Source organism: Achroia grisella, unplaced genomic scaffold, assembly GCF_030625045.1.
Source record: "Achroia grisella isolate CSIRO2021 unplaced genomic scaffold, CSIRO_AGI_Agris_v1 utg840, whole genome shotgun sequence".
In the NCBI taxonomy this organism is placed as follows: Eukaryota; Metazoa; Arthropoda; class Insecta; order Lepidoptera; family Pyralidae; genus Achroia; species Achroia grisella.
This window is the reverse complement of record NW_026713038.1, coordinates 496148-522679: the sequence shown is the minus strand read 5'-3', so window position 1 is coordinate 522679 and position 26532 is coordinate 496148. Positions and strand designations below refer to the sequence as shown.

General features: G+C 33.7%; 1 protein-coding gene across 5 annotated transcripts in view; it reads left to right on the top strand.

Annotated features, from left to right (window-relative positions):
• Positions 1–26532, top strand: part of LOC131852099 (phosphatidylinositol-binding clathrin assembly protein LAP) — a 46466-nt gene that overhangs the window by 2844 nt on the left and 17090 nt on the right. For 4 of the 5 annotated variants that reach the window (XM_059202731.1, XM_059202729.1, XM_059202727.1 and 1 more), the window contains exons 2-6: positions 6189–6331; positions 12992–13067; positions 22482–22502; positions 25372–25474; positions 25924–26091. In XM_059202731.1, coding sequence (XP_059058714.1) covers positions 6189–6331; positions 12992–13067; positions 22482–22502; positions 25372–25474; positions 25924–26091 — 511 coding nt within the window. The remainder of the gene's footprint in view (positions 1–6188; positions 6332–12991; positions 13068–22481; positions 22503–25371; positions 25475–25923; positions 26092–26532) is intronic. The other variant, XM_059202728.1, reaches the window with a different exon arrangement.

The following is a 26532-nucleotide window of genomic DNA, read 5'->3' as shown; positions in this document are numbered from 1 at the left end:
TAACTTTTTTTTTCTTAATTTATATTTTGATCCTGTTCTCCACTCATTATAATAAATATTTCTGCTTGTGAATGTGTGAAGGATCTGTATTTTCAGCATACTTTAATTATGTTATACTTCCTTATTTCTAAATGCGTAATCTATTAATATTTGTGTCCATGTCATCTTTCCATATTAATGTATGTATGCTCGACGGTCACTGGTGGCAATTAACTAAATGAAAATGTATTCATATTACCTAGGTTAGGGATACTGTATTTTGTATTTCTAATTTTTAAAGCATTAGAGAGATGGCCAACTTTTTAGGAAGATGAACTATTTATCATTTTTGTTAGCTATACTTAAATCTAGTTGGTAGGGGATTATTCGTATTGGACACTAGTGAATCCATAACTAGCAATGAACCTTATCAAGTGGATATTAACACAGCCCTCATGGAAATCATCCTCATAATTTTTGACGAATTCGCCACCTTGGGCTATCTGATCTGTCTTACTTACTTAACGGTTTACGCTGGCGTGGCACTAGTGGAGAACGATAAGATGAGCATGAGGTCAGGTCATTTGGCCCATTCACAAGGAATTTATCACGATGGTTTCCAGGGGATCCGCGTGTAAGTCAATGTTTGGTATATTACTAGCGATAGTTAGTCGTTAGTTTACATTGCTAACAATCCCTTTCCCCTGGGCACTGGACCGCAGTATTCTACAATATTAGTATTATATAACTGCCGCGATATAATTGGTATTACTCTATATTAGTGGTTCTGTATCTGCTTAGAGACAAATTGTTTTGATTGCAGAGTGAAATATGATAAACAGGACAGGGCCATTTCCTGTGTTATCATATTGTACCGATCGTATTTCCTATACCATATTAGTGATAATTTCTCTTTGTTTATGGTAAAATGTATTTATATTTTTAATATGCCTAGCATAGGTATTCATTTTTGTAAGCTTGGGATTTAAAAGATAAAAATAATGGAACAATATTAATAGCAACAAGCAAGTCATCTCATCGTTATTGGCTGAAACTGCGAATCGAATAAGCGGTGGAATAAAAAAATTCTCTTTTACAGTGCTTATTTTGGATATAGTTTATATCTGATTCATGCTTTCTACCGATTTTAAAACGTAGAAGTTTTTAATGACCACTTCTAAGCAATGTCTACAATAAAATCATCTGGTATATGATATTTGAGAGAAAGATCCTAATCTGAAAAATACTGTGTGCGATAAAGGAAACTATGTAATTGTCGTAGAAATAATATAGATATAATATATGTATTATCAAAGAATAATATAGGTATATCTGCATTATCAGAACACTACAAACTAGGGCCAGGAAGGCAAACTGGAAGGAATAATAGAATGAAGTGAAATAGAATTTGGTACTCTAAATATAAAGATTTAAACTATATTTATAATAGTTTATAGATCGACTAAGTAGCCTGCAATAGTTAATTTTAAACTTTCCTGTTTAATATACATAATTTAAATTATTAACCGGGTCTTAACACGAATAATTTTATGGCAAATATACACTAACCGTGGTCTCGAGTTTCGACTAGGTTGCACTAGTTGTCAGCTCGTAACCACGGCTAGTGCAACCTAGCCGAAAGAAGTAAATAGCTTTATTTGCCATAAAATTATTCGTGTTAAGACCCGGTTAATAATTTAAATAAGTAGCCCGCATTTCATAAATACATTACTTCTTAGTATTGGTTTACCTTGGGGTTTTTCTATATTACGTAGGGGCATTCCCTATCAATATATTATATGTTTCATATCATTTAGCTAACTAATATTTGATATCACACGTAAACTCTTTTCTGTGTGTATAAATTTATATGTAGGTAGAGATATATGTAGAATACACAGAATGCACTGGCTGATACTAATATTGGCATTATGCGGGTATCGAACCCGCGACCTTTGGAAGGTGAGGCAGTGTGTTAAACTGCTACACAATCAACATCATTTTCTGTTTACTTATTTCCATATGTATTTAAGTATGTTTTAATAATAAATATATTGTTTATTAGCAAGAAAACTAGTATCCCTTTTTCAAGTTTATTCGATTTATTGTATTATCTGAGTGTAACAGACTGTGTTACGAACGTTAAAAAGAAAAATAATTAAATCGCGTATTGCAATTACTTCATCTGTGATTAACCATTGTTTTTTTACGATACCTAACCACAATCGAATTTCCAGCGTATCCGTTTGAGTTTGTCATGTTACTTCAGTTGTTTGTACTTGTTATAGCATTGTCGTCGAAAATAATAACATAAAAAAGAGGATATTTTTGAGTTACGTTTGTATTGATTAAACTGAAAATATACTTAACTTTACAACGAAAAAATCTTTGACTCAAAGAGTAATATAGAATGTATGATACACAGGCTACGCCGCTGCGTAAAACTAGATACGATGGAGAATTTATAATCTTTCAAATATCAAAAAGAAAGATACCAAAAATCGGTAAATAACAATCGGTATTGAATAATGAATGTCAGTTTTACAAAAGTCTGCAAATAAATTTACTAACATGTGTAAATGTAAATAGTGCTATATTAGATATATTTAAAATGTGAACAATGATATGAATATTTTTGAATGAAAACAACACTCATTCATTGTGTATTATTTGCTCAGGAAGTTGTACATTATATCATGGATATATTTGTTTTTTAACTGTGAATTTTTTTATGATATCCTGAACATACATATTTATGTAACCTTCTAATTATTATCGAACGGAATTTAGATACGTAAAAACTTTATAGCTTATTGTAAGCACAATTTAGGCCCTAAGTCGCGTGCCTGTCCCAGCGCGTTTTCTTCAGGGAAGAAGGGGGAAGTGAATCCGCAGAGATGGGGTCAGCTACTAGAGTGTGCCACCACACGGGTTCACGCTCATCTGATCATCCTCCACTGGTACCCCGTCAGTGTAAACCGTTAGCGCAGGCGGGTGCACCATTCCATTATCATCCATAAAAAAAAATACGCCACCACACGGGTTGCGGTGGACTATCATTTCTACCCCGCGGTTCCGGTATATGTCGTTGGATGAGGGACATCTAAAGTTTTTAGGGAGCAGAAGTCCCAAAGTATGAGGATTTGCTCCAAGTAAAAAAAAAAAATGCAATTGAACACCTATAGCTTCATATTCATCCAACTTTTAATTAGATTGTAATCTATTTATTAATACGTAAAGCAAAAACTTTGTACCCTATTTTACGAATATTACGCATGAGTATGTTTCGCACACTTATTTCGTTTATAGGAGGACAGATACTTTAAAATACATTAAATCAATAATAAAAACATTACACACACTATCATGTATGTAACACACACACACACTCTCTTTTGATAGCTGTTATAGTATGTGGTCTAATTTAGAAGAGATTAATATTATTTATCTATAGTCTTTGACCATAGGACCTTAATAAAGTTTAAACAATTTAAATAACCATGGTCGAAAATCGACTACTGGGCGACCTCTAGTAAATTACAAAAATATAAAATGTGAACGAACTCCTAGATGAGTTTGCTATTTCCTCTAAAATCACGTACTGCATACATGGTTTCAGAGTATGTAACCTAACAGCCAATTGATGAGATCTGGCGTCTATTTATTATACAATCTACGCTCCACTCGCTTCCAATCTACGTTTTACTGTAGGTACTTGTAAGTACCCATCTTTGTTTACCTTAGGGAGACTTCGTATAAACCCGTGTTCATACCATCCCCTCCGATCGATCCCCCGTACAATTCAAACGGGGATCGAAATTACGACAGCCTAAGCCGAGGCTCGAAACCCTAGGGGTGGCCTCAGACTAAAGTTGAATCCGTCAGGCGGGAGTTGGCCTTCAGCTGCTTCATACGTCCTTCCGCGGGTTTGGAGTGCCATCTGCACTCGCTCCCCTATCGTTCGGTGAAGCTGTATAGGCAAGCTGCGGCTAATAGCATTCATCAGATGTTGACGTTCAGTGCCCTAGTGTCTTCGGCACTCGGCTTTATTTAGCTCAAATAATAATAATATCCTTGGACAATTTACACATCATCTAGTCCCAAGGTAAGCAAACAGAGTTTGAGTTATTGGTACTAGAAAACTGATATAAATTCTTTAGATTTTATTTAATACTCTCTACTACACTCTATATTACATCGAAAACACCCAGGCCGATACAAACAATTATACTCATGAATACAAATATTCATACCGTACCAGAAATCGAACCTACCATGGGAAGTAAGGCTGTGTAGCACACAGCCTTACCACACACAGCTTTACACAGACCGCTACCATGCAACAAATACCCATAACGCAAGCTCTGCTTACATTAGGACTTTTTTTTTTATGGGTGATAATGGTATGGTTTCGGGGCACCAGTGGAGGATGATAGGATGAGCATGAGGTCAGGTCAGTTAACCCGTCGTGGTAAATTCACTAGGCATTTATCACGATAGTTTTCAGGGGGAACCGCGTCGAGGTCAACCTGCCATGGTACATTGCTAGCGAAGGTATTATTAATCCTCATTGGTAACAATCCTTTTCCCCCTACATTGGGAACTACATTACGTTGTGAATTGTCCAGGGGTATTATTATTTTCTTTCCCCCACTTATAGATTAGGGTTTCTACATATGGGTGAAGGAAACACCACAGGTGTAGTTCACCTTATACGCTATTTATAGCTAAGTAGGTACTTAGCCTTTCATCGGCGTTAAAATGAATCCACATGATTGTTTGTAGTTTATGGGGTCAAGTTCAGGCGAACAATAATACATTTTAGCTATGCTGTTCACTGGCCTTATACGATTTATAATAACGGCCTTGTTTTCTAGTACCAATACGCTTTGCGTATTTTTTTAACTGAATAATTGTCTCGTGATTTTCACGGGAATCCAGTTTTTTTATTTGTCATCAAAGATCATTGCGTTACGTCCGTGTTTTATAATACATTAACAGTATTTAAAGGAAAGAATGAATTCAATTTTAATTATATTGTATTTAAAAACAGATAGTAACCCAGACCGGATAGTCTTAGTTTTATATAGCAGACCCGGCCACGCGTTGCTGTGGCTAAGTTTAAATAATATTACGACTATAAATTGAGAGCTAAGCTATCCTATCTTTCAAGTTGGATCAAATTGCACACAATGTGCAAATCAAATTTGCAATCGGTTCAGTAGTTTAGTAGTCCATCGCGGACAAACAACGTGATACGTAATTTTTATATATAAAGATATATTAACCTAATATAAGCAGAGCCTATTTCACTTTAAAATAATGTACTTTTTAAACAATGAAAGAAATTTTCAATACGACTCTGTGGTTTCTGAGTTTGCTATCTTTATAAGAAAATTCGTTCAGCAGACTAGTTGTTTCATCCCATTGAAAAGTGGACATGTAAAGAGTAGCTTTCATGACGAAATCGACACTGAGTAATGGTCTGACTATCCCATCTGGGATCACGGTTGTGAAGGTGAGAACATAACTTTATACAGGTCTCATAAATATTGATGTATCCACAAGTAGTAAATTATAATTATAATTGACTGCCTCGGTGATCTGGCGGTTTAGCACACCGCCTGATTTCTTACAGTCGCGGACTCGATTCCTAACACGGTACAAACATTTGCATTCATTAGTAGGATTGTTTATATCGGTGTGTTTTTTATACGTATATTATACCATGTCTTTTTGTAAATGCATTATAAAATTTATGTATTTGTATGGGTCGTCTAATACCCATAACGCAAACTCTGCTTAGCTTGAGACTAGATGGCGCTGTGTGTATTGTCCTGAGATATTATTACATATTACCTTACTAATATTATCAATGCGAAAGTTTGTGAATGTAGATGAATAGGTGGACGTTTCTCTTTCACGCAAAAACTACTGAACGGATTTTGAAGGAATTTTACAGTAATAAAGCTTACACATGAGAATAACATAATTAATTTACTAGCTGTTCCAGCGGTTTCACTATGATATTTATAGCCTATATGTTATTCTTATATATAAGCTATATAACTGTAAAATTGCATCAAAATCCGTTCAGTAGTTTTTGCGTGAAAGAGTAACAAACATCCATCCATACTCACAAACTTTCGCATTTGTAATACTATTATTAAGATATAATGTAACATTAATTGTTATATCTTTTGTTTCAGATTTAGTACACTGCACAAATGAGCCGAACGTATCTATACCACAGCTCGCGAACTTGCTCGTCGAGCGCACGCAGAACACCAACTGGGTGGTAGTATACAAAGCACTGATCACAGTACACCATCTACTAGCATATGGCAATGAGGTGAGTTACTTTTTAAATGTACTATTTTTTTATTATGATCTCATCCGTCATACTCGTGAACGGGTGATGCTTGTGCGTGGTCTGTCGGGTTACAGCTACTGCTTACATTTTCCCTTTTCACAAACATACAATAACATACCTGTGGTCATTATGTTCTCACTAATTGAATTTCAAAATGAATCTACATTTTTGTAATCATGTACTACAAACTCGTTTGAAAAGAATAAGACCTGAGTTTCTTGTCAGTTCTTAGCTTGAAAGCACTCCGAACTGATGGTAGATTTAACATGTCTTTAAGAGTCTGTAATAAACCTATATGAATAAAGATATATTGATTTTATGGAGTTAATATAAGTCGTAATAATTCCAATTATAATGTGATCACAATATGTACAACAAAGAACATTTGTGATTACAATAATAAACATCAAATTGTTCCAGGCTCAGAAGTCTGGCCGAATTTTGGACAATGATTATTAGGCTATGGCCTAAAAGTAATAAAACTAGTGCACAATTAAATTAAAATACACATAATATAATCTCCAGAAATAGACTTCTTCTTAGTTTAGTTACTGTATTTAAAAAAAACACTAGTACACATACTATTATATTATTTATATTTATTGGTACTGCTCTGATTATATTTATGTTCACATTGTATTCCACACCTTTTTGATGATTCTTTTTATAATCACGAACGTGACAAATAAAATCAGTTTATTTGTGAAACAAACAGACGAAGCTTGTCAAATTTGTGTGTATACAGTACGTGTTTATTTGCATTACAATGACCGGACCATTCTCTAAATAAAGAACATCCGCTAAGTAATACCGAATACCCATTTTATTATTGACTATTATATCACAATTCACACCTAAAGCGAGAACAATATATAACCCTAAGGCCAACATTCGTTCATAAGCGGCTAAAATGTCCTACATGAATTAAATTATTTTAGAATTTTGAACAAGGTTAGACCTCGGCCTATATCATTGAATTGTTCTTAGGTACTAATTACACTATCAGTTGTATCAGATCATATGTAAAGAAATCTTCCTAATTTACCATGGCCCTAGGACTGCTAGCTCATGCATAACTCGTCACAATATAGATCATACATTCGTCCTGTAAAGGTAGACATTACTAAGAGTACCACCACTGATCTTATTATGTACATTTATATGTGACGCGACGTCCTCTTTAATGGCTTTTTCAAGTGTATCAACTAGTACTATAAAAAATTCAGACTGGGAATCAATCCTGAGAGATGTCGGATATTATCTGTATTCAATTAATATATTCAAATCCATTACAGCACTTGGATTTTACAGAGGCGAGTCACGGCTTACGCTCGTTAAACTATTTCCATGTACATGTTTTAGAACAGCGGCGCTCAAAGTTTTTGGGCAGGCGGTCTGTTTCGTAATAAATGAATACTTTACGAAGCTCTACTATAAAAAATAAATCAAACGATAATAAAACATAATAAATAACAATATATATTTAGCCACGACACCGACCTCTAATAAATGGGGTAAGGACGAAGCAGATGATGATGATGATGATGACGATGATGATGATGATGATGATATATTTAGAAAAATAGACATATTATATAACCTTTTCAAACTATAATTGGTATATTGTAACCCCACTAGCGAATAGGCTTCGGGTGGTGGTTTTATTTTCCTTCTGATGTTATTGCAACAAAACGCTAAAAGTATTTTGCTTTATATACGTATACTAGCTACTCACCCCGGCTTGGCATGAGTTTACATGTATTGTATATAAAACTTCCTCTTGAATCACTCTATCTATTTAAAAAAACGCTTCTAAATCCGTTGCGTGGTTTTAAAGATTTAAGCATACATAGGGGCCGACAGACAGCAACCGCGACTTTGTTTTATACTATGTAATGATGATACTATAAATCATTTTATAACTATATTTATACACGTGAGATTAAATTAGCTTCAATTTCATCGTTTTATTATAAAACACTATTGTAGACTGTTTCCTGCATAATTTATTTTTAGGCATTATATGATGAAATAAGAGACAATCCATAAATTTATATATTTTGTGTTATCATGTTTAAATTTATCTTTCGACTCATATCAACGGCCCATCCCAAAAACTTGCGGAGCACTTGATAGGCCTCCACGGGGCGTACTTTGAGAAGAACTGTTTCAGCATCTTGACCGTATATAAGTGTGAGTGACGTAATGGGACAAGCATATAATTCCAATCACATTGAACATGTTCTCTGTAGTGTCACATGACTCTAAGTTTATTAGGTATTGATTCACACAAAGTGTGTATGAATGATATATTGATGTGTCCTAAAATTACGCGATGCCCAATAGGAACACAGGGTTAATCGTAAATCATAAGTACCATAGTTACGATAGATCGTACACTTTTTATTTTATCGTGTGGAAAATTCTTCAAATGATCGTCGCCTTGATAGATCGTATACTAACCCAACCTTAATCGTAGGGCAAATTTTTTCATCATCGTCCTGTCCTATTCGCTTCATCATTTTGGCGTGATAACAAGATCATGTATATCATAAAGAAAGTATAATACTAGGCCCTGGGGAAGCAGACCTCAGTCCTAACAATGGAATTCCTGGCAAGGTAGGTTGGTCTGACAGGCCATTAGTCATTAGTCATGTGGGTCTTTTTGAAAAGTACTAACCGTTCATTTCTGGTGAAGACTTGGGTCTTTTTGAAAAGTATCGATCACAGTTAGTTAACTGACTGCCATTGCTATTACATAAGAAAATGTCGAAACATAAGGTTAATCTCTACGCGGTCACACATGGAAATTCCGTAGTAGTAAATTCTTGGTACATTCGCCATGATGCTAACTGGCCTCACTTTATTCTCATTCTATTAAATTCCACTGGTTTCACCCCGCCAGCGTATACCATGAATGGAACCAACTACACTATTCCGTCTAGTCTATTAAAATATTGTGTAAATTCAGAATTATTTAAATGTATTTCGTGTCTACAAAACTCTATATTTGTTTCGTCCTTTTCAAAGTCACTTGAAATTAATGTTTCAGACTTAATTCAATCGATCTCGTGACTGCGTTGATTATGTGAAAGTTTTAAATTAACTTCTTACTTCTACTTTGAAGTAAGCTCTTCAGGTTATAAATATTTATCACTAGTATCATAGATTTTATTTGATGGAATGGTGCACCCGCCTGCGCTAACGGTTAACGCTATCGGGGCACTAGTGGAGGATGATAAGATGAGCATGATGTCAGGTCAATTAGCCCATCGTGACAAATTCATCAGGAATCTATTACTATGGTTTCTACAGGTAACCGCACGCAAGTCAACCTGACATGGTATATTGCTAGCAATGGAGTCAATAGTCCACATTACTAGCAATTCCCTTCACCCCAGTGTCATAGGGTTGTGTGTGGGTGGTTCTGTCCATTGAGAAGGGCAAAATAGGTCGCCCCAAGAAACGTGTTGGGGTGCCCTAGTACTCCCATCTACAGGCCGGGCGGCTACGATCTAAATATGTTTTTTTTTTTTGTTATTCTGAAATCAATTTGATTTACACACATTCCTCGCTAATGGATAAGGGTGGTGAGAGATCTAATTTATGGGAGAGATAGTGTAAAATATCAACAGGCAGATAATGTAACGCCTTATGTCTTTCCATTCTAAAGGACTGAGGTGACATACCTTATTCTATATGTTCAGTGCCATATCTCACCAAAAACAAAACTTGGCGACAAATGTTAGATAACCCATATAGACTTTGACTTTGTACAAAGTCTTCCGCAGTAAATGTAATGTATTTTCAGACAGCGACCGGTTACAGTTTTATTAATGTGTATTGATGCGAATACCGGAAACTATGCGTGTCGCGATACCTAAAAATAATATTAATTAGGTAGCTCAAGGTCGAGCTGTGCCCGTTAATGTAACCGAACGGGGGAGGGGATTGTTAGTAATGTGACTCCATTACTAACAATGTACTCTGTCGACCGCCACGCGGTTCCCCCAGTAGCCATTGTGGTTGAAATCGGCATGATGTTCATTCTATCATCCTTCACTGGTGCCCCTCCTGCATATATTTTAGCGCAGGCGGGGCTGCTGCTACCATTCCATAATTATCAAAACCAATAGAAATATTGCTGATTGGATTATTATGGCTGAATATGGTAGATTCGCCTGCGCTAATGGTATACACTGGCGGGGCTGGCTGGCGGAGCCTGAAGTCAGGTCAATTAGCTTATCGTACTGAATTCACCAGGAATGTATCACAAAACCGATCGAGTGGTAACCCTGGAGGCAACGGTACGCCTCATAATAATACCGACGTTACTACGACAGTGTAACCACTTGTGTCAATAAAGCGACGTGGATATTGATGTCCTTCTTAATTTAATAAGAATGTTGCTCAAGAAGATGGCGGCCATTTTTTTATTTAAAGTAAAAGTAATGTAAATTAATATTCGATACATATTGTTCAGGGTTAGGTGGTAAAAGTAGAATAGTAATGAACTGGATCTCTTTTTAAGTAACAAACTAGAAATCTGGTAATATATTTTGTACTTGTCATACCGAAACGATCACGTGTCACCGCAAAATTTGAATGGATGGTTTCAAAAAAATTTTATATTTTTAACTTCCCTTGGGGAAATTTGTTCAGTGAATGCTTTGAAAAACCTTGTAGGGAACTTTAAAGGGCCTTATAAGCTAAAATATTCTCTCGTTACCTCTCATAGCTCGTAACTCGATTTAGTTCTAGCTATCACTGTCATTATATAGTGAATGAACTAAATTCTTTTCTTTTGTAGAAGTTTTAATAAATTAATAGATTTTCACATGTTTTCGTCATTATGCGCACTGCGCACCTTATTTTTGAATGACGAGATGTGATCTAATTTGATTAAAAAGAATATTCTCCACTGAAAACATTCGTTTAGTATATATTATCACAATGTTCGCGAAAATGATAATGATCGAACAGTTTGCCCGTGACCACGGCTAGCGCAACCTAAGACAGTGCAGACAAAGACAGGTGAATTATTTTCATTTAAATTCTGTTTTTCTAAATGTCTATGATGTATGTTTTTTTTTTTAATTTAAACACAACCTATGTCGCTCGATGATAATGTAGTATAAATTCTTTCTTATTTGATGTTGTTATGTACTAGATAAACTCGAAACGTACTTAACTGATTTAAAATAATATTAATACTACACCTTTAAAAACTACGGAATCACACGGTTTATATTAAATGAAAAAAAAGACCTTACATACATTCTTACGACAATAATTAATAATAATTGTAGCCATGCGAAAGCGGGGGTAGATCTTTCTAGTAAGTGATATTTATCGTAGTTAACTTAGCCTTTTTCTCTTTCTTTTAAATGGGATAGAATAGTATAAGAATAATAAATGAGAGACGTTCAATTCACTAGAAAACACATTTTATTCTATTTTGTTATTTTATGCACAATATGTAGGTATATCATATTATACAAAACTTATCGCAAGTTCGTAGGTATGTTCTTATGTTGTTCGTTCGTAATTTGTATTTTAAAGATAGTCTTTTTCTGTTTTTTTTTTCTATTGTATTAAATTTACAATGCTTCATAAAACAGGAAATATTATTATTGTTTTTGTTTTAACGACATATTTATCTAGTGCGTCCATCCAAGAACGTTTATATATTTTAATCTTTCGTATCGACTTTCCAAGTTTCAATGTAGGTACAGCTTAGTCTATTTATAAAAAGGCATGAAAAGGTTTCTTCATTATTGTGAATCCGTTCGCAATACTCGTGGGATGGTCCACGTCCATGTTTAGCATTATTTAGGCCACAAATTATGTATTTTATTTACGCAGTAAATATATCTGCTTATTGTATAGGGTTTACCAGGCTAACTTTTTTTTCGAACTATTCTAATGCTACTGGCCGCAGCTGGCCTTTACAGCTTCGCCGAACGATAGGGGAAGAGTACAGATGGTACTCCAAACCCGCGGAAGGACTTATGGAGCGGCTGAAAGCCAATTCTTGCCTGACGGATACGACTTTAGTCTGAGGGATCCCTACATACAAATTTTATGAAATTTCCATGTAAACAAATTCAAGTAGAGCAATTAGAAATATTAATTATCAAAATCTGTTTAAATCGTAGTCTCGAATATGATCGCTCTTGACTCAAGGCTTTGTTAAATTAACATATACAATACGAAATATCAATAAAAATTGCTCTAAAAGGACAATTACATTATTACAACTAAAATGTTAATGAAACAAGTTTATTGCTTTATATATTACTCAATAAGTTTCTATTTTTATAGTAACTAGTGGTCGCCCAATGGTTCAATTTCGACCATAATTAATTTAACATTCAGTAAGACTGTAGACAAATAATATAAAAAACAAACAATGTTAATCTATTCTCAATTTGACCACAGACTTTACAGTAAACAAATGAGTATATATGTGTGTGTGTCAAATATATGGTTTTATTGGTTTAATGTATTTTTTTTTTATTATTTAAAAAAACATAACATTCTGCACTCCTCCATATAAACTATAAGTGTGCAAAATTTCTTTCTCCTCCGTAAATTTCTGTAGATTTACTAATATACGTATGTTTCTTTCTGTTTCAGAGATTTACACAATACCTCGCGTCGAGTAATTCTACGTTTCAACTAAGTAACTTCTTAGATAAAAGTGGAGTACAAGGTATGTTAATAAATTTTCTATTTTTAAATAAATTTATATACTGTAAATTAAATATGATATTGATTTCAATAATGAAACGATGTTCTAATAAGTTAATAATTTCGTAAGACTAAAATTTTAATTGGATATATATTAGACAGACCGTTATGAGGTCTAGAGTAAACAGAATTTATAGTATGAATAGTATACAATATATTTAAAATATATATATAGCAATAACTAATAAAATAAAGTATTTTTTAACATTAGTACAAAATATGGTCCGAGTATACAGTGTGTTTCTTATTATATTCTTAATTTTTAGGACATACATAAACTATGTATGTTCTATAACTTTCGATAACATACGAGTTTAAATCTATCTTATATAATTTAGATAATGTTGGTCTAGTCAAAAATATTTTCAGTTTCAAATTAAAATTTTGTTTTTTATATAAGTTTAAGCTACCTATGTCACTTCAATATAGACCCTACAGTATACAATTAAAGGTTCTTAAAAGATTTTCTCTCATACCTACATGTTGGCACCTTGAATTCGCATTTAATCCCATTTTCAGTTCGTCCCCTGCATAAATTAAGGTGGACGTTTTACAGGATTTAATAATATAATGTTGTATATACAAGTTATAACAACAGAAACCATTTTAAACTCTATGCTTATAATGAATAAATAATATATTGAATCGTATATAATAAAAAAAAATGGAATTTGTGCTGAGAGACATAGTAGAAGTGTACGTTGAAGGTCTGCCGTTGCCGTCCTCTCTCCGCCGCCATTAGCCATGCGCTTTCTCTCACAATATATCATCTCGCGATATATCATCTACCCCCTCCAAGCGACGGTAACGCTTTTTCGTAACCGAAATACCCTACATACACCCCGCTTATATAGAAGATTCACTTCAAATAAATACAAATTATGTTTGGTAGCATGTTATTTATATTATTACCTACACTTATTATTACCACAATGATGCATTGCAGCGATGATAAGACGGTATTCGATTTTTTTAATGTTTATAAAACTTGTAAGCACAAAGAACGTAAATATTATACTGGTAAATGTATTTATAAAAACACGGATATTAGGAAGAGAAAGTATAATTAACGTATCGAAAGTCAGGGAGATAAAATAAGAAGTGACAATATACAATGGTTTTTCTATATAAAATAATAAACAATAAAAATATATATATAAATGTGCATCGTGCACAATTCTTTATAGCACTAACGTTAGAAATAGAGTGAAAAATAAAACAAAAATTGAATAAAGAAGCAGGTACAGGCGGTACAAGGCGGTCTTATCCCTATCGCAATCTCTTAGAGATAACCTTTGGTAAGAAGGTTTACTAAAAATAAAAGTAGGCGGCACCTTAATATGAATAAAAGTTAGTGGTAACCATGGTAACGTGGCAGGGACGCGTTGTACAACATCGAATGCAAGCCTACATTGTTCAAGGCCAGAAAATTTACGTCATTCTGCAAACAGGCGATATCTAAATTCATGTTATGTATTGTAAAGATCTAAATTCATGTTATGTATTGTAAAGAATTGATTTATTGTTTAGTAATGGGAAATCCATAAGACATCTTAAAATTTATTACATCTGTAAAAATTTTAAATTAGAGATACCTAGAATAATTAAAATCGTGCTAATCCCCATTGTTCCATAGTAAAACTGTTATTAATGTGGACTGATGATCTTGATTGCTAGCAATGTACCTTGTTAGGTTTACCTCCACGCGGTTCCTTCTGGAAACCGTCGTGATAAATTCCTGGTGAATTCCGCATTGTATCACCTTCGACTGGTGCCCCGCTAGCGTAACCCGTTAACGCAGGCGGGTGAACCATTCCATTATTATCCAAAAAACTAGTGCGAAGCCGAGAGCAATAACTAGTTGCCAAATAAACTTGGCGCCTATTCCAGTACAGAATCATAATACTTCATTCGGCATGTGTCGTATACTTTATTGACCAATGACCTCCGGGTCAATGACTCGTCTCGACCTCGTCCTGTGATTTTTTGCTATCATTTATTATCTCTTTAATAAAGTTTGTTTTCCTTTAACTGTGATAATGTTACGTAGGAGATTTACAAAACAAATAACAGTATTAGTAGAGAAAAAAAATTATTTTATGCGGGAACTGAAGTCGGAACTGTCGGAAAGTATAGCAGTGTCTAAACCGGGTAGACTATGGAGGTTGTAAAGTAGAATAAGTTAGTCGACTTTTTTACGAGTATCGTATCCTAATATTTGTTCTTCCGCTGTATGAAATCGCTGCAGAATACTAGGAATAACAAATGTAATATTATATATTCAAGGAAAAAGTGAAAAAAAAAATAAACAAAATATATATTTCCTTATTTACAACCACATTTGTAGTTTTTGAGACAACAAGGAGGTAAAGTCCAATATTTTCTATCATATGGACCTATTGGGCGGTTTTTTTATAATTGATTAAATAATAATTATTCCCAGGATTTACAATGCGACATTTATAACTCAGTAAACAGCAGTGAAGCTAGTCAACGATAAAGTAATTTTTTTTTTGTAATAGCATACAAAATATACATAAAAAAACTAAACCATTTTTTATACTACGAAGATGGCAAACAGCATACATACTATCTGAAGGTAAAACGGTTAACGTAGCCTATGGACTCCTGGAACACCTGGGGTGTCAACTGCGCATTGCCGACCCAATACAAGCAATAATTCTTACTTATATTTGTATAATGTGTAATGAGATGTTTTGTCGTATAAGAATCGAACCCATAACGATCCGAAGTAAACCGTTAGACCACCGAAAGCCTCTTAGTCATGTAACATATTCAATACTGTTATTGTAATACGTGGAAAGTAAAGTGCATACAAGCAACTTCGCAAGCACGGAGACTAGTATTATTTATTTTGTTTCTTGCTCGTTCTTCTGGTGATGAGACACCTTTCCGAATGATCGGTAGATTAAAAAAAATGTGATGACTATTCAAAAGTGCTTTAATATAAGTTTATTTGAATAAATGATTTTCTATTCTATTGTACCTATTTCCACCACTCCACAATTCCTATCAGTAACTCAAAGGTTGACTGAAAATAATCTCTCTCGGGATAAGTCCGCTATTGCATATTCTTTAAGTGGACTGTGTCCTTTTATTTATAATTTTATTGTACAATAAATTAATACAAACAAACTAGTTTCAAAATATATTCAAGTTTCCAACACTCGCAGTAAATAAAGCCATAACAAAACAATATTATGCATATCGTATGCAACTGATCAACATAATATGACACTGACCTGTTTACACCTTCATATGCGATTAATATAGATTACTAACTTATACCGGCGGCTTCATTCGCTTTAATGCTGATTTTATCAAATCGGTATTTTATATTTTGACGGCTTCGGTGGTCACCGCCTTACTTCCGATGTTCGATTCCTCGCACAGCACAAACATTTGTATTCATGAGTATTGGTGTATTCTGGTACCCATAACACAAGCTTTAGCTAGCTTAACTTGGGTCTAGTTTGCACTGTGAGAATTGTTCTGAGATTATTTATTCATTTACTAAGGAGTTTTATTTGAAATGATAATGGAATAATGCCTACACTAATTGTTTACGCTGGCGGGATAGCAGTGGAGGATGATAACGTGAACATGAGGTTAGGTCTGTTAGCCTATCTGGAGAAATACACCAGAAATTTATCATGATGGCTTTCAAGGGAACTGCGTCTTCTTCTTTCTAACAATCCCCCTTTCTCCTCCGCCAAACCCCCTAATAAGGGTTTGGCGCTTAGACCTGTAGCACTGCGACAGGCAAAGTTTTCAGTGTAAGTACCTTTTTCAGTGTTCGCTATCTAAACCTACTAAGGATATTCTTAGGAGCGATAGTTTTTATATTTTTAATTTTGTACCAAAACAATCTGGAAGGAGGTTTAATAGCTGCTAGTACTATGTATTTGTTTTTACGTCCTCAGTAATGAGTGTGTACTTTCCAACGGCATTTACAAAAATTACAAGTCTATTTTTTCATACTACGGGTACTGCTTACCCTCAAGTGTTCGTCGGCTTTAACATATTTAAACTCCGTCATCGCACAAGGATTACCTAATTGATTTTAATATATTTCAACGTGTTAATGAACGCAATAGTTTAAGTAAATAACCGTGTTTGCGTTGATCTTAGTATGGAAAATACAAAATTTCTCAAATATTGACACTAAAAATTCATACACAGATTATGCAAACGGAACTTACGGAGATACAGTTTTTAATAGTCTGAACGTTAAAATGTATAGAATAGAATAGAAAATCCTTTATTCAAATAAAGCACTTTTAAATAGTGATATTTATTGTTTTTTTAATCTATCGCCCATTCGGATTCTCATTACGAGAAGCTCCCTTCCTGGGAATGTTATAATGTGGACTAATGACCCCATTACTAGCAATCTACAGTCAGGTTGACCTCCACGCGTGTCATGGAATTCATTGTGATAGGTTCCTAGTGAATTTGCCACGATGGTCGAACTGACTTGACCTCATACTCATCTTATCATCCTCCACTGCTGTCTAATAAGCGTAAACCTTTAGCGCAAGCGGTTGCGGCAATCCATTATCATCCATTAAAAACATTTGTATGGATTGCTCGTTTAAAGTATTAGAGTAGGTATTAGATGAGTGGAGTATTAATATTTTGTATAATTTATTCAATAACAATGTTGTCCAGTCGCTTATCAGTAGATAGATATGAATGAGGCGTGGCGGATGATATAACCAGACATTTTATGTTTCATGTGAATGAATCGCAAATGGCTTTGATAACCTTGTACATTGACGGGGGTAGTCGTTATCTGTTCGGATTATACATAAATCTGTATAGGTTAGCTTTGAAAGTGTTTTATTTGCTTTTAGTTTTGTAGAAATAATAATTACAGGACGTCTAGCGGTTTACCACAGCGCTTTAATTCTGAACATGGTGGATTCGTTTCCTCGCACGCACAAATATTTGTATTCATGAGTATGATTGTTTGTATCGGTCTGGGTGTTTTCTATGTATAGTATGTTTGTATTGACAAAAAATTGTATCTAACTATTTATATCATTCATCTTAAGTATTCACATAATATAATTATGGATTTTTCATTGATCGTAAGCTACTCGTATATAGAACAGGAAAACTCTAAGACCTTCCGTTATCAGTTCATTAGTCATTACAATTACTTGTAATTACTGTATCGTATAAAAATCTTTTCTTTACATAGTATTAACATAGTCGTCGACGCTGTCTGTTCGCTTATATCTAAATATATATAACTCAAAGGTGACTGACGTAGTGATCTATCAACGCACAACCCAAACCACTGGACGGATTGGGCTGAAATTTGGTATGCAGGTAGATGTTATAACGTAGGCATCCGTTAAGAAAGGATTTTGATTAATTCTACCCCCAAAGGCAAAGCAAAAGCTAGTCTTTCTATATTATGCAACAGTTTGTGATGCAGTTTTCAGCAATAGATAGTGATTCAAGAGGAATATTTATATGTATAATACATGCGTGATGTGGTATAGAACAAGCCAAGAAATTAAAAGATTTTTAATGCATCTGTGCGAAGCCGGGACGAGTTCGCTAGTTTTAAATAATACGGAAACTTAGCTGCTTCTATATTTCTAAGAAGTGGTGACGGTGCAGTTTCGAAAGTACTTGTATGAGTTTGCTAGCCACTTGCTAGACAAATTATACTCACAAAATATGATGGTCATACGTGTCTATGCTTCTATCGTACTTGAAGTGTACAAATTTTTTTCTCTCTCAGTTTCTCGGGAAACTAGCTGTCGCTCGTGGCTTCTTAATATCTTTATTGACCAGATAAATATATATGTTATATAAATACATAATATAGGTACTTAAATAGATTATGGTATATCTAAATTAATAAAAAAATACTTGTGTGTGCCTAATTTTAGGACAATTGATTAATGCGTTAATATAAAGGACAAATATACAAATATTTCTAATAGAAGATAAAAAGTACGATCATATAAATGATTTTTTATAATAACAACAATAAACCCTGGTTTATTGTTGTTATTATAAAAAATCATCTAACGTCGTGGGAATTGTCAGGACAATTCCGTTATAGACGTTAGTCACATGCTAAGCCGGTACATTAAATACTAAAGTACTTAAATACATTTTTTTTATAATCATGTGCACAGAAAACACCCAGACTGATACAATCATACTCATGAATATAAATGTTTGCATCGTGCGAGGAATCGAACCCGCAATTCGTAATCATCCGTACCGACCAGCCGTAATCAATAGGCACGTTAAATTACTAAACAAGTTCTTTAATATAAAAGCATTCCCATTAACTCGACAGTACTTCGTAGTGTATGCTCTTACGTTAATAAACTTGACGTCTGTGAATATGACGAGAATGTAGAGCCATGTCTAGACTAGACCAAGTATAGTGCGTCACAGTTAGGCTAGCCAACTTTATTAATGATTTTCTCAGGACAAAAAATCGGGACAGGCAAAGAAATAATAATTCTACAAGAATAGTTTTGTAATTTTTTTGACGTTATTGACCTGTATGCCGGGTAAACTACTTGCCTACTCAGAAAATTCTTACCAACTGGTCATTTATTTTATTAATTTTACATATTAGTACAATATAGTTGTTATTAATTGAAGCCCGCACTTAGCGAACCTATGTCGCGGAAGTCCACAAAAGAATTACCAAACGATATTAACTGTTACAGATTAGTGAGATAGATTACAAAACATTAAACTCATTTAATTATAAATTATATATGAACAATTAAGTTTACACATTTACTTTAGAATACCAAGACATAGGCCATAGTCACATAATAAGTGTCGCGATGAGAACGCAACTAGCAACGAAGTAACGAAAATACCATTTATAAATATATATACGTGAACAATTAGCATCTCATTAGATTAGACTCTTACGCGGGACACGGGACAGCGCTCAGAAATCGGGACATCCCTATTAAATTGGAACAGTTGGTAACCCTAATCATAGACATGTGTCTAAATTAAAACGCGGTAATACATTACTGACGCCATGCAAGCAATAATGATTAATTTAACACATTCTTAATTGATAAAGAACGTGGACTTAAAAAAATAGAATTGAAAGAGGCATAGGCGGATTTAGATTCAGCAAGCGAATCCAAATGTTTATAGGTTTTTATAGGCACTTCTCTATTTGTCTAGGTTGTTTGCAAATACAATTTAGTCAGTTAAAATGATTTTCCTTTAAATAATCTAGTTTTAGTATTTTTAACAATATATTAAACCTACCTGTTTACCTGTGTACCTATTCCTTTTAGCTCTGGTTCTATGCTATCTTTTATGATTATTTTTTTACTTTTCGATGGACGGGAAAGTGAGTTTTCAGTAATGGATGACAAGTGCTCCCATTTCTTAGTATTTGGAAATAATTTTAGTTTAATCCTACCTGATTCCTTTTAGCTCTAGTTTTATTCCAACTTTTCTTGTCTAGTTGTTCTATCTTTTATTAGTATATTTTTACTATTCGAAGGACGGGGAAGTGGTTTTTCGGTGATCGTTGCTCCCATTTCTAACTATGTAGGGTATTTTATAAACTGGGTCCTTTCCCTCCCCTAGAAACCACCGTGGTTAATTTATGGTCAGTTCGCCACTATGATCTGACTTCATGCTTATCCTATAATCTTCTGACTGATCTCTCGCCATGCAAGTGTGTACCAATCGTGCAGGGCAGTGCACCATGATATTAAATTATTGAAAAACTATCTAGTGAAAAGTGACGGCAAGAAATAACACTGCTTTAAGTAAAAAAATGCAAAATGAACTTTATTCTTTTACATTTGAAGTCGATTTCATATTTTTGTTAGCGTAGTGTATTATTATAGCCTGCTATATACATCAGTTTATATTATATTATCTTTTAGCCTAATAAGAATGAACAGGTAAAAATACACCGAAATGGACTTTTATCTATATTTATCAAATTTAGTTTATTCATTACCTATGTTATCTAAATTGATATGTACATAAGTTTTGAAATTATTTCGACGTTTATTGTAGACTAGCGACCCATCGTTCGCACGGATGCCTTACAAATATTTGAATTTCTCGAGTTGTTCTATACTATAACACGCATGTATTATACATATAAACCGTCCTCATGAGTCACTCTATCTATTGCTCAAAACTGCATCAAAATCCGTTGCGTAAACAGGATATAAGCGAAATGACAGCGGCGGCGACTTTGTTGTTTAAAATGTAATGATAAATAGAAAATTATAGATAACATAATATTCTAATGTCGATGTTAATAGGAAACTGCCAAGTAAGTATAAGAGCAGTTTGTTGTTTTTCATTAGACGTAATCAATAAAGTACGTGACATGTTCAGGGGAGAGGCTTGACGGAGTGTGACCTAGTATGACAAAGAGTGGCAGAGTCATAAGTTAAATATATACGCGAGATTTTCTTAATCAAAGCTTGTCGTTGGGAATATATTAAACTAGTATTTCCCAACGTGGGGTAGTACGCCCCACATGGAGACAATTTAATTGTTAAGGGGGCCAATGGGGCAATTCGAAAATTGACTCTTTATTATAATTATATGGAATGTGAATTTAAATTATTTAATTTTATTATTAGAGATTTTCCATCGGGGCATAAGAATGGCACTAAAAAGGTTGGGTATTGGAGATATGACACTACACTAAAGAAGTTATGTTTGTGCTGTTCATGTATATAGAGCAAATCAAAAATCATTATCATTTCCATTGTATACTTATGTAGGTGTCTATGTCTAACATTAATTGAAAATCCCGTGCATGAACAACTATTGCCATGCACCTTTGTCATTCAAGTAATCGTATAGTGGGTAGACTTTGTTTGCCATACTAGTTATATAAAAAAATCAGCCCGAAGGAAAAAATATTCAATACTGTAACGGTTTTTAGAACCTACCTACTGTATTAGGTCTTTTAGTGGTTATGTTACCTACCCTTATAAAGTTATCAAATTCCCTTATTTGTTAATATTATTGTTTATATTAATGTTATTGTTAGTCTAATTATAAGTTTATAAAAAATTTAAGTAAATAGCATTAGTGGATTACACATTGAACTGAGTCATGAGCTTAAAAATATCTTAAGCTCTTCTGACACAGCATGCACTATGCCAGTGATTTTTAACCTTTTTGAATACGCGACCCCAAACTTCAGAATTTCTGGCGACCAACTAAGGGCCTATGATGAAACTGCGGCCTAAGTTAGTGATTTAAAGGCTATCCCTATTGGGGTCGCGACCCACAGGTTGAGAAACACTGCACTATGCTAACTGTCTAACTGAATTTTTCTATTTTCTCTCGCTTACGGAAGGCGCTGCCGGTGCCCGAATTGGTGAGTTAAAAATACAAAATGGCGGCTTTTGTGATTGTCCGTCTTTGTAGTGTAGCTACAATAGCGACACGCTTGGCTCTGGGTGCTATATTTTTTCATAATCATCAAAATTAAAAAAAAAGTATTGTTTTTTTTTTGTTTGTTTAATGGTGTACTAAATATATATATTGAGATGTTTTACAGTTTTCGTTTTTGTTTAATTAATAGATTTTTTATAGTAATATTCTGTATTTTACCAAAGGTTAAATACCGGGCTATAAAATATAGTTACGAACTCAATTTAGTTTTTAATTTTTTCAGTAACCATTCTATTGTTTTGTAGGCATGTATGTGCTTGCAATGTCGTTCTTTGGTTACGGTATTAGCCGAAAACACGATACAGACGAACTGGGTTAGATAAAAATATCTTTGTTACGAATTTTATATCAGTATTTTAATAGAAATCAGTTCACCAGTAATTATTTATCTGCACTGTTCCGCATACACAACGGCATCTACAAAATTGAAATTTGAAGCAGATTAGCAGAAACAACTGAAAAAAGTTGCTAACTGTAAGTGGTGTATTGGGCAACACAAACCTATTGTCAAAAAGATAAACTAAAGAAATATAAAAATTTTGACAAAAATGATGAATCTTACATCTAATAATATCAAAATTTTGGTTTTTGCTGTTGTGTTTGTGGAGTGGTATTTTATTTTAAATGTTTAAATTAAATAATAGTTAATTTATCTTTAAAACATTAGACATCATGTAAACTTTGTGTATTTTGTAAAATGATCAAAGAAGGTTATAATATATTTACGCCCGCTTATGTGTATTTATCTCGTTCTGTTGCACCATACAAGTTTTCATACATTTTCATTGCTCAATTTATAGTAGAACCATGCCTTCTGTAGAACTATAAGGCAGATGCTGGACTAAGGCCAACTGCACCATATAATGTTATGGCTAGATTTCTCGACTTGGCTCGGTTACAATGAAAACTAAGGAAGTTACCATTCTGTTGGCTGATATGCTATATTCAGTCATAAGTAATATGATTATAAATTTTATAATTTATTAATTAAAATTAGTAACAGAAATTAAAGAGTACAAGTTTGAACATGATAAAGAACGTAATAAATATATTCTTATTCTAATTTTTATTCAGAAATTATACAAAATACTTAATAGTATATCTATAATTCTTAATATAACATATTTAAAATAATTTTCTTTCAATTAATTTATTAAATAAATAAACTTATTTGCAATAATCTATCAATTATAGTAACTATCCCTTCCAGTTAAGTCAGGCTGATTTAAATATCATATTTGCGTGTATATACCTGTTACATGATCTGTATGTTTGTTTTCTATGTAATATAAAAAAAAACTGGCAATTAACAAAACATTAATTGATTTTTAATTGTAATCAATAGAGCAATGAAAATGATAGTACAATACATTAACGTTGGTTTAATTCTCGCACCTGATTGATTAGCACTTAAACCTCGTTTATCATGTTGCATTAGTTTGCACTCGTATTGTAAACATGCACTCTGTAATGCATTGCACGTTTAATATGTTTGTTTGTTGCACGTTTGCACTATGCATTATTATTAAGTTCATTTAGGCTGGCTGCATATGTATTATAATAAATATGTTCATAATTAAAAAAAAATCTCAACCACGATCATCTGTGTTAGAGTGAAATGGAAGTTTCAATCAGGCATGTAACTGCCGTTTGTGTGACAGGGATGTAAATACTCCATGTTACAAGCAGCACGTATCGCACTAGTACAATACTGGACTAACTCCGTAATTTCAGTTTTTGAAATTAGACTTTAATGCTAAAGCTTTAGAGTGTATTTTCCAAAGATTGTAATTTTTCAGTTATTTCAGTAGTGTACTAGGTCTGCGATATGCGTGTTTGATTCAAACAACTTGACAGTTTACAGGCTTCTTAAGAGTTAATGATACCTAGTAGCTATATAACACGTATTGGCTTAGAATTTTTCTAACAATTGAATATGCAGCTGGCCTATAAATTGGACTAGTTTATAATGTGAAGTCGTACTAAAGGGGGCATATACCAAAAATAATATTACTAGATTCTTGTATTACCTGTCAAATTTCAAAGGAAACACTGTTAATATGTAAAGCTTCGTTAACGAATTAAAACTACAATCCTACAATGTGGTTTTAATAATACCAAAACATTCATAAATTTTCGAATTTGAATTGAAATTCTCTTGAGTTTCAAAAGGGATAAGCGTATTTTTCTTGTGATAAATTATGACTTATGTCTGTAAAGACAAATTTATCTTAGAATTAATACAAGGCAACATTAAAAAAAAAAAGAAAAAAAATTGCTTGTGTTTGAAATTTGACAGATAACGCAGACTGCATTTTTATGAAATTGAAAAGAGTCTGTAAAATCATTATGAATGTACTTACTTTTTTATTTCATAAAAAATGGGGAAGATAGAGATAAAATATTGATATCTCTCTCTCAGAAATATTCAAAGTCGCAAAAGATCAATGCACATTTTCTCAAATTATGGGTCTCATTAAATTCTCATCGGGTATACCATTAATTGTATGAACCATGGAAAATAAAGTCTTTACGTTGACATATTGTTAGAGTAAAATTTATATTGCAAGATAATATATATAAATAACATGAAAAAATATAACAATCCGTAAAAATCACGGGATCTTAACTACGTTTTATTTTTATTGATCGCCATGATGACGCGGTCATTAGTAGACCTGGTCAAATTTAAAACAGTGTATAATCTAACGATGTGTCAAATTAAGTAACACTATGTGGTCCATGGTTTGTTTTTTAATAGATTGCAGACTTATATAATGAACTATGTCCAGGCTATGACATGTCACCGTTCATCAGGCGTTATGCCAAGTACCTCAATGAGAAGGCGCTCTCATACAGAACCGTCGCCTTCGACTTCTGCAAAGTCAAAAGGGGGTAAGATTTATTTTGTATCTATAATGCTGCATACTGCCTCGGTGATCTCGCGGTTTGGTTGTTAACTAGACCACGCACGGGTTCGATTCCTCGTATAATACAAACATTTGTATTATTGAGTATGACTTTGTATCAGTCTGAGTGTTTCCTATGTACATAATATGTATGTATTTATAAAAAATATTAAGTTTTTATTTCAATCTGTTGATTGTATGATGTAGAATCAATGACAGAAATGATTATGAACGTAATTAGTGTATATTACTGTTATTTCGAGGTTTGTTCTGAAATTACAATCAATATCCTGCAAAACTCCTGTAGGGGTTTGACTGCAGGCACGTAGCTCTCTCATATTCACTAAGTACATATGTAATTTTGAAAGTATTTTAAAGCACACACAAAATAATTAAAATATATTAAATAATACAGTTTATGTTTTGTGTACGCAGGAAAGAGGAGGGTTCCCTACGCATGATGAACGCAGAGAAACTGCTCAAAACGCTGCCAGTACTGCAGGCGCAGTTGGACGGGCTGCTGGAGTTTGACTGCACGGCCAATGATCTCACCAATGGAGTTATCAGCATGTGCTTCATGTTGCTGTTCAGAGATCTTATCAGGTGTGTAAATAATCTGGGGATATTGGGAATGATTGATAATAGAATGGTGCACTTGCCTGCGGTAATATAGAGATAGAATGAGCATGCAGTCATGTCAGTCCATCGAGGCAAATCACCAGGAATTGGGTGGTTACTAGGAGAGCCGGTAGACCTGACCTGGCCGGTCCATTGCTAACAATGGAGTTATTAGACAGTGTTACTAACAATCACTTTCCCCCTGGGAGTGGGAGTCTTGGATTTAGATGCTTAGGATACTATATATTGTAGGTCTCAATGGTCTAGTGCTATTGTACACAGATTTACTACCGATGATCTCGGATTCGATTTCTTGCACGGTGCAAACATTTGTATTCATGAGTATGATTGTTCGTATCAGTAATATACACCCAATATTATGTACGTATTTAAAAACAATGTATGTATATTGTATCAGTTGTCTTG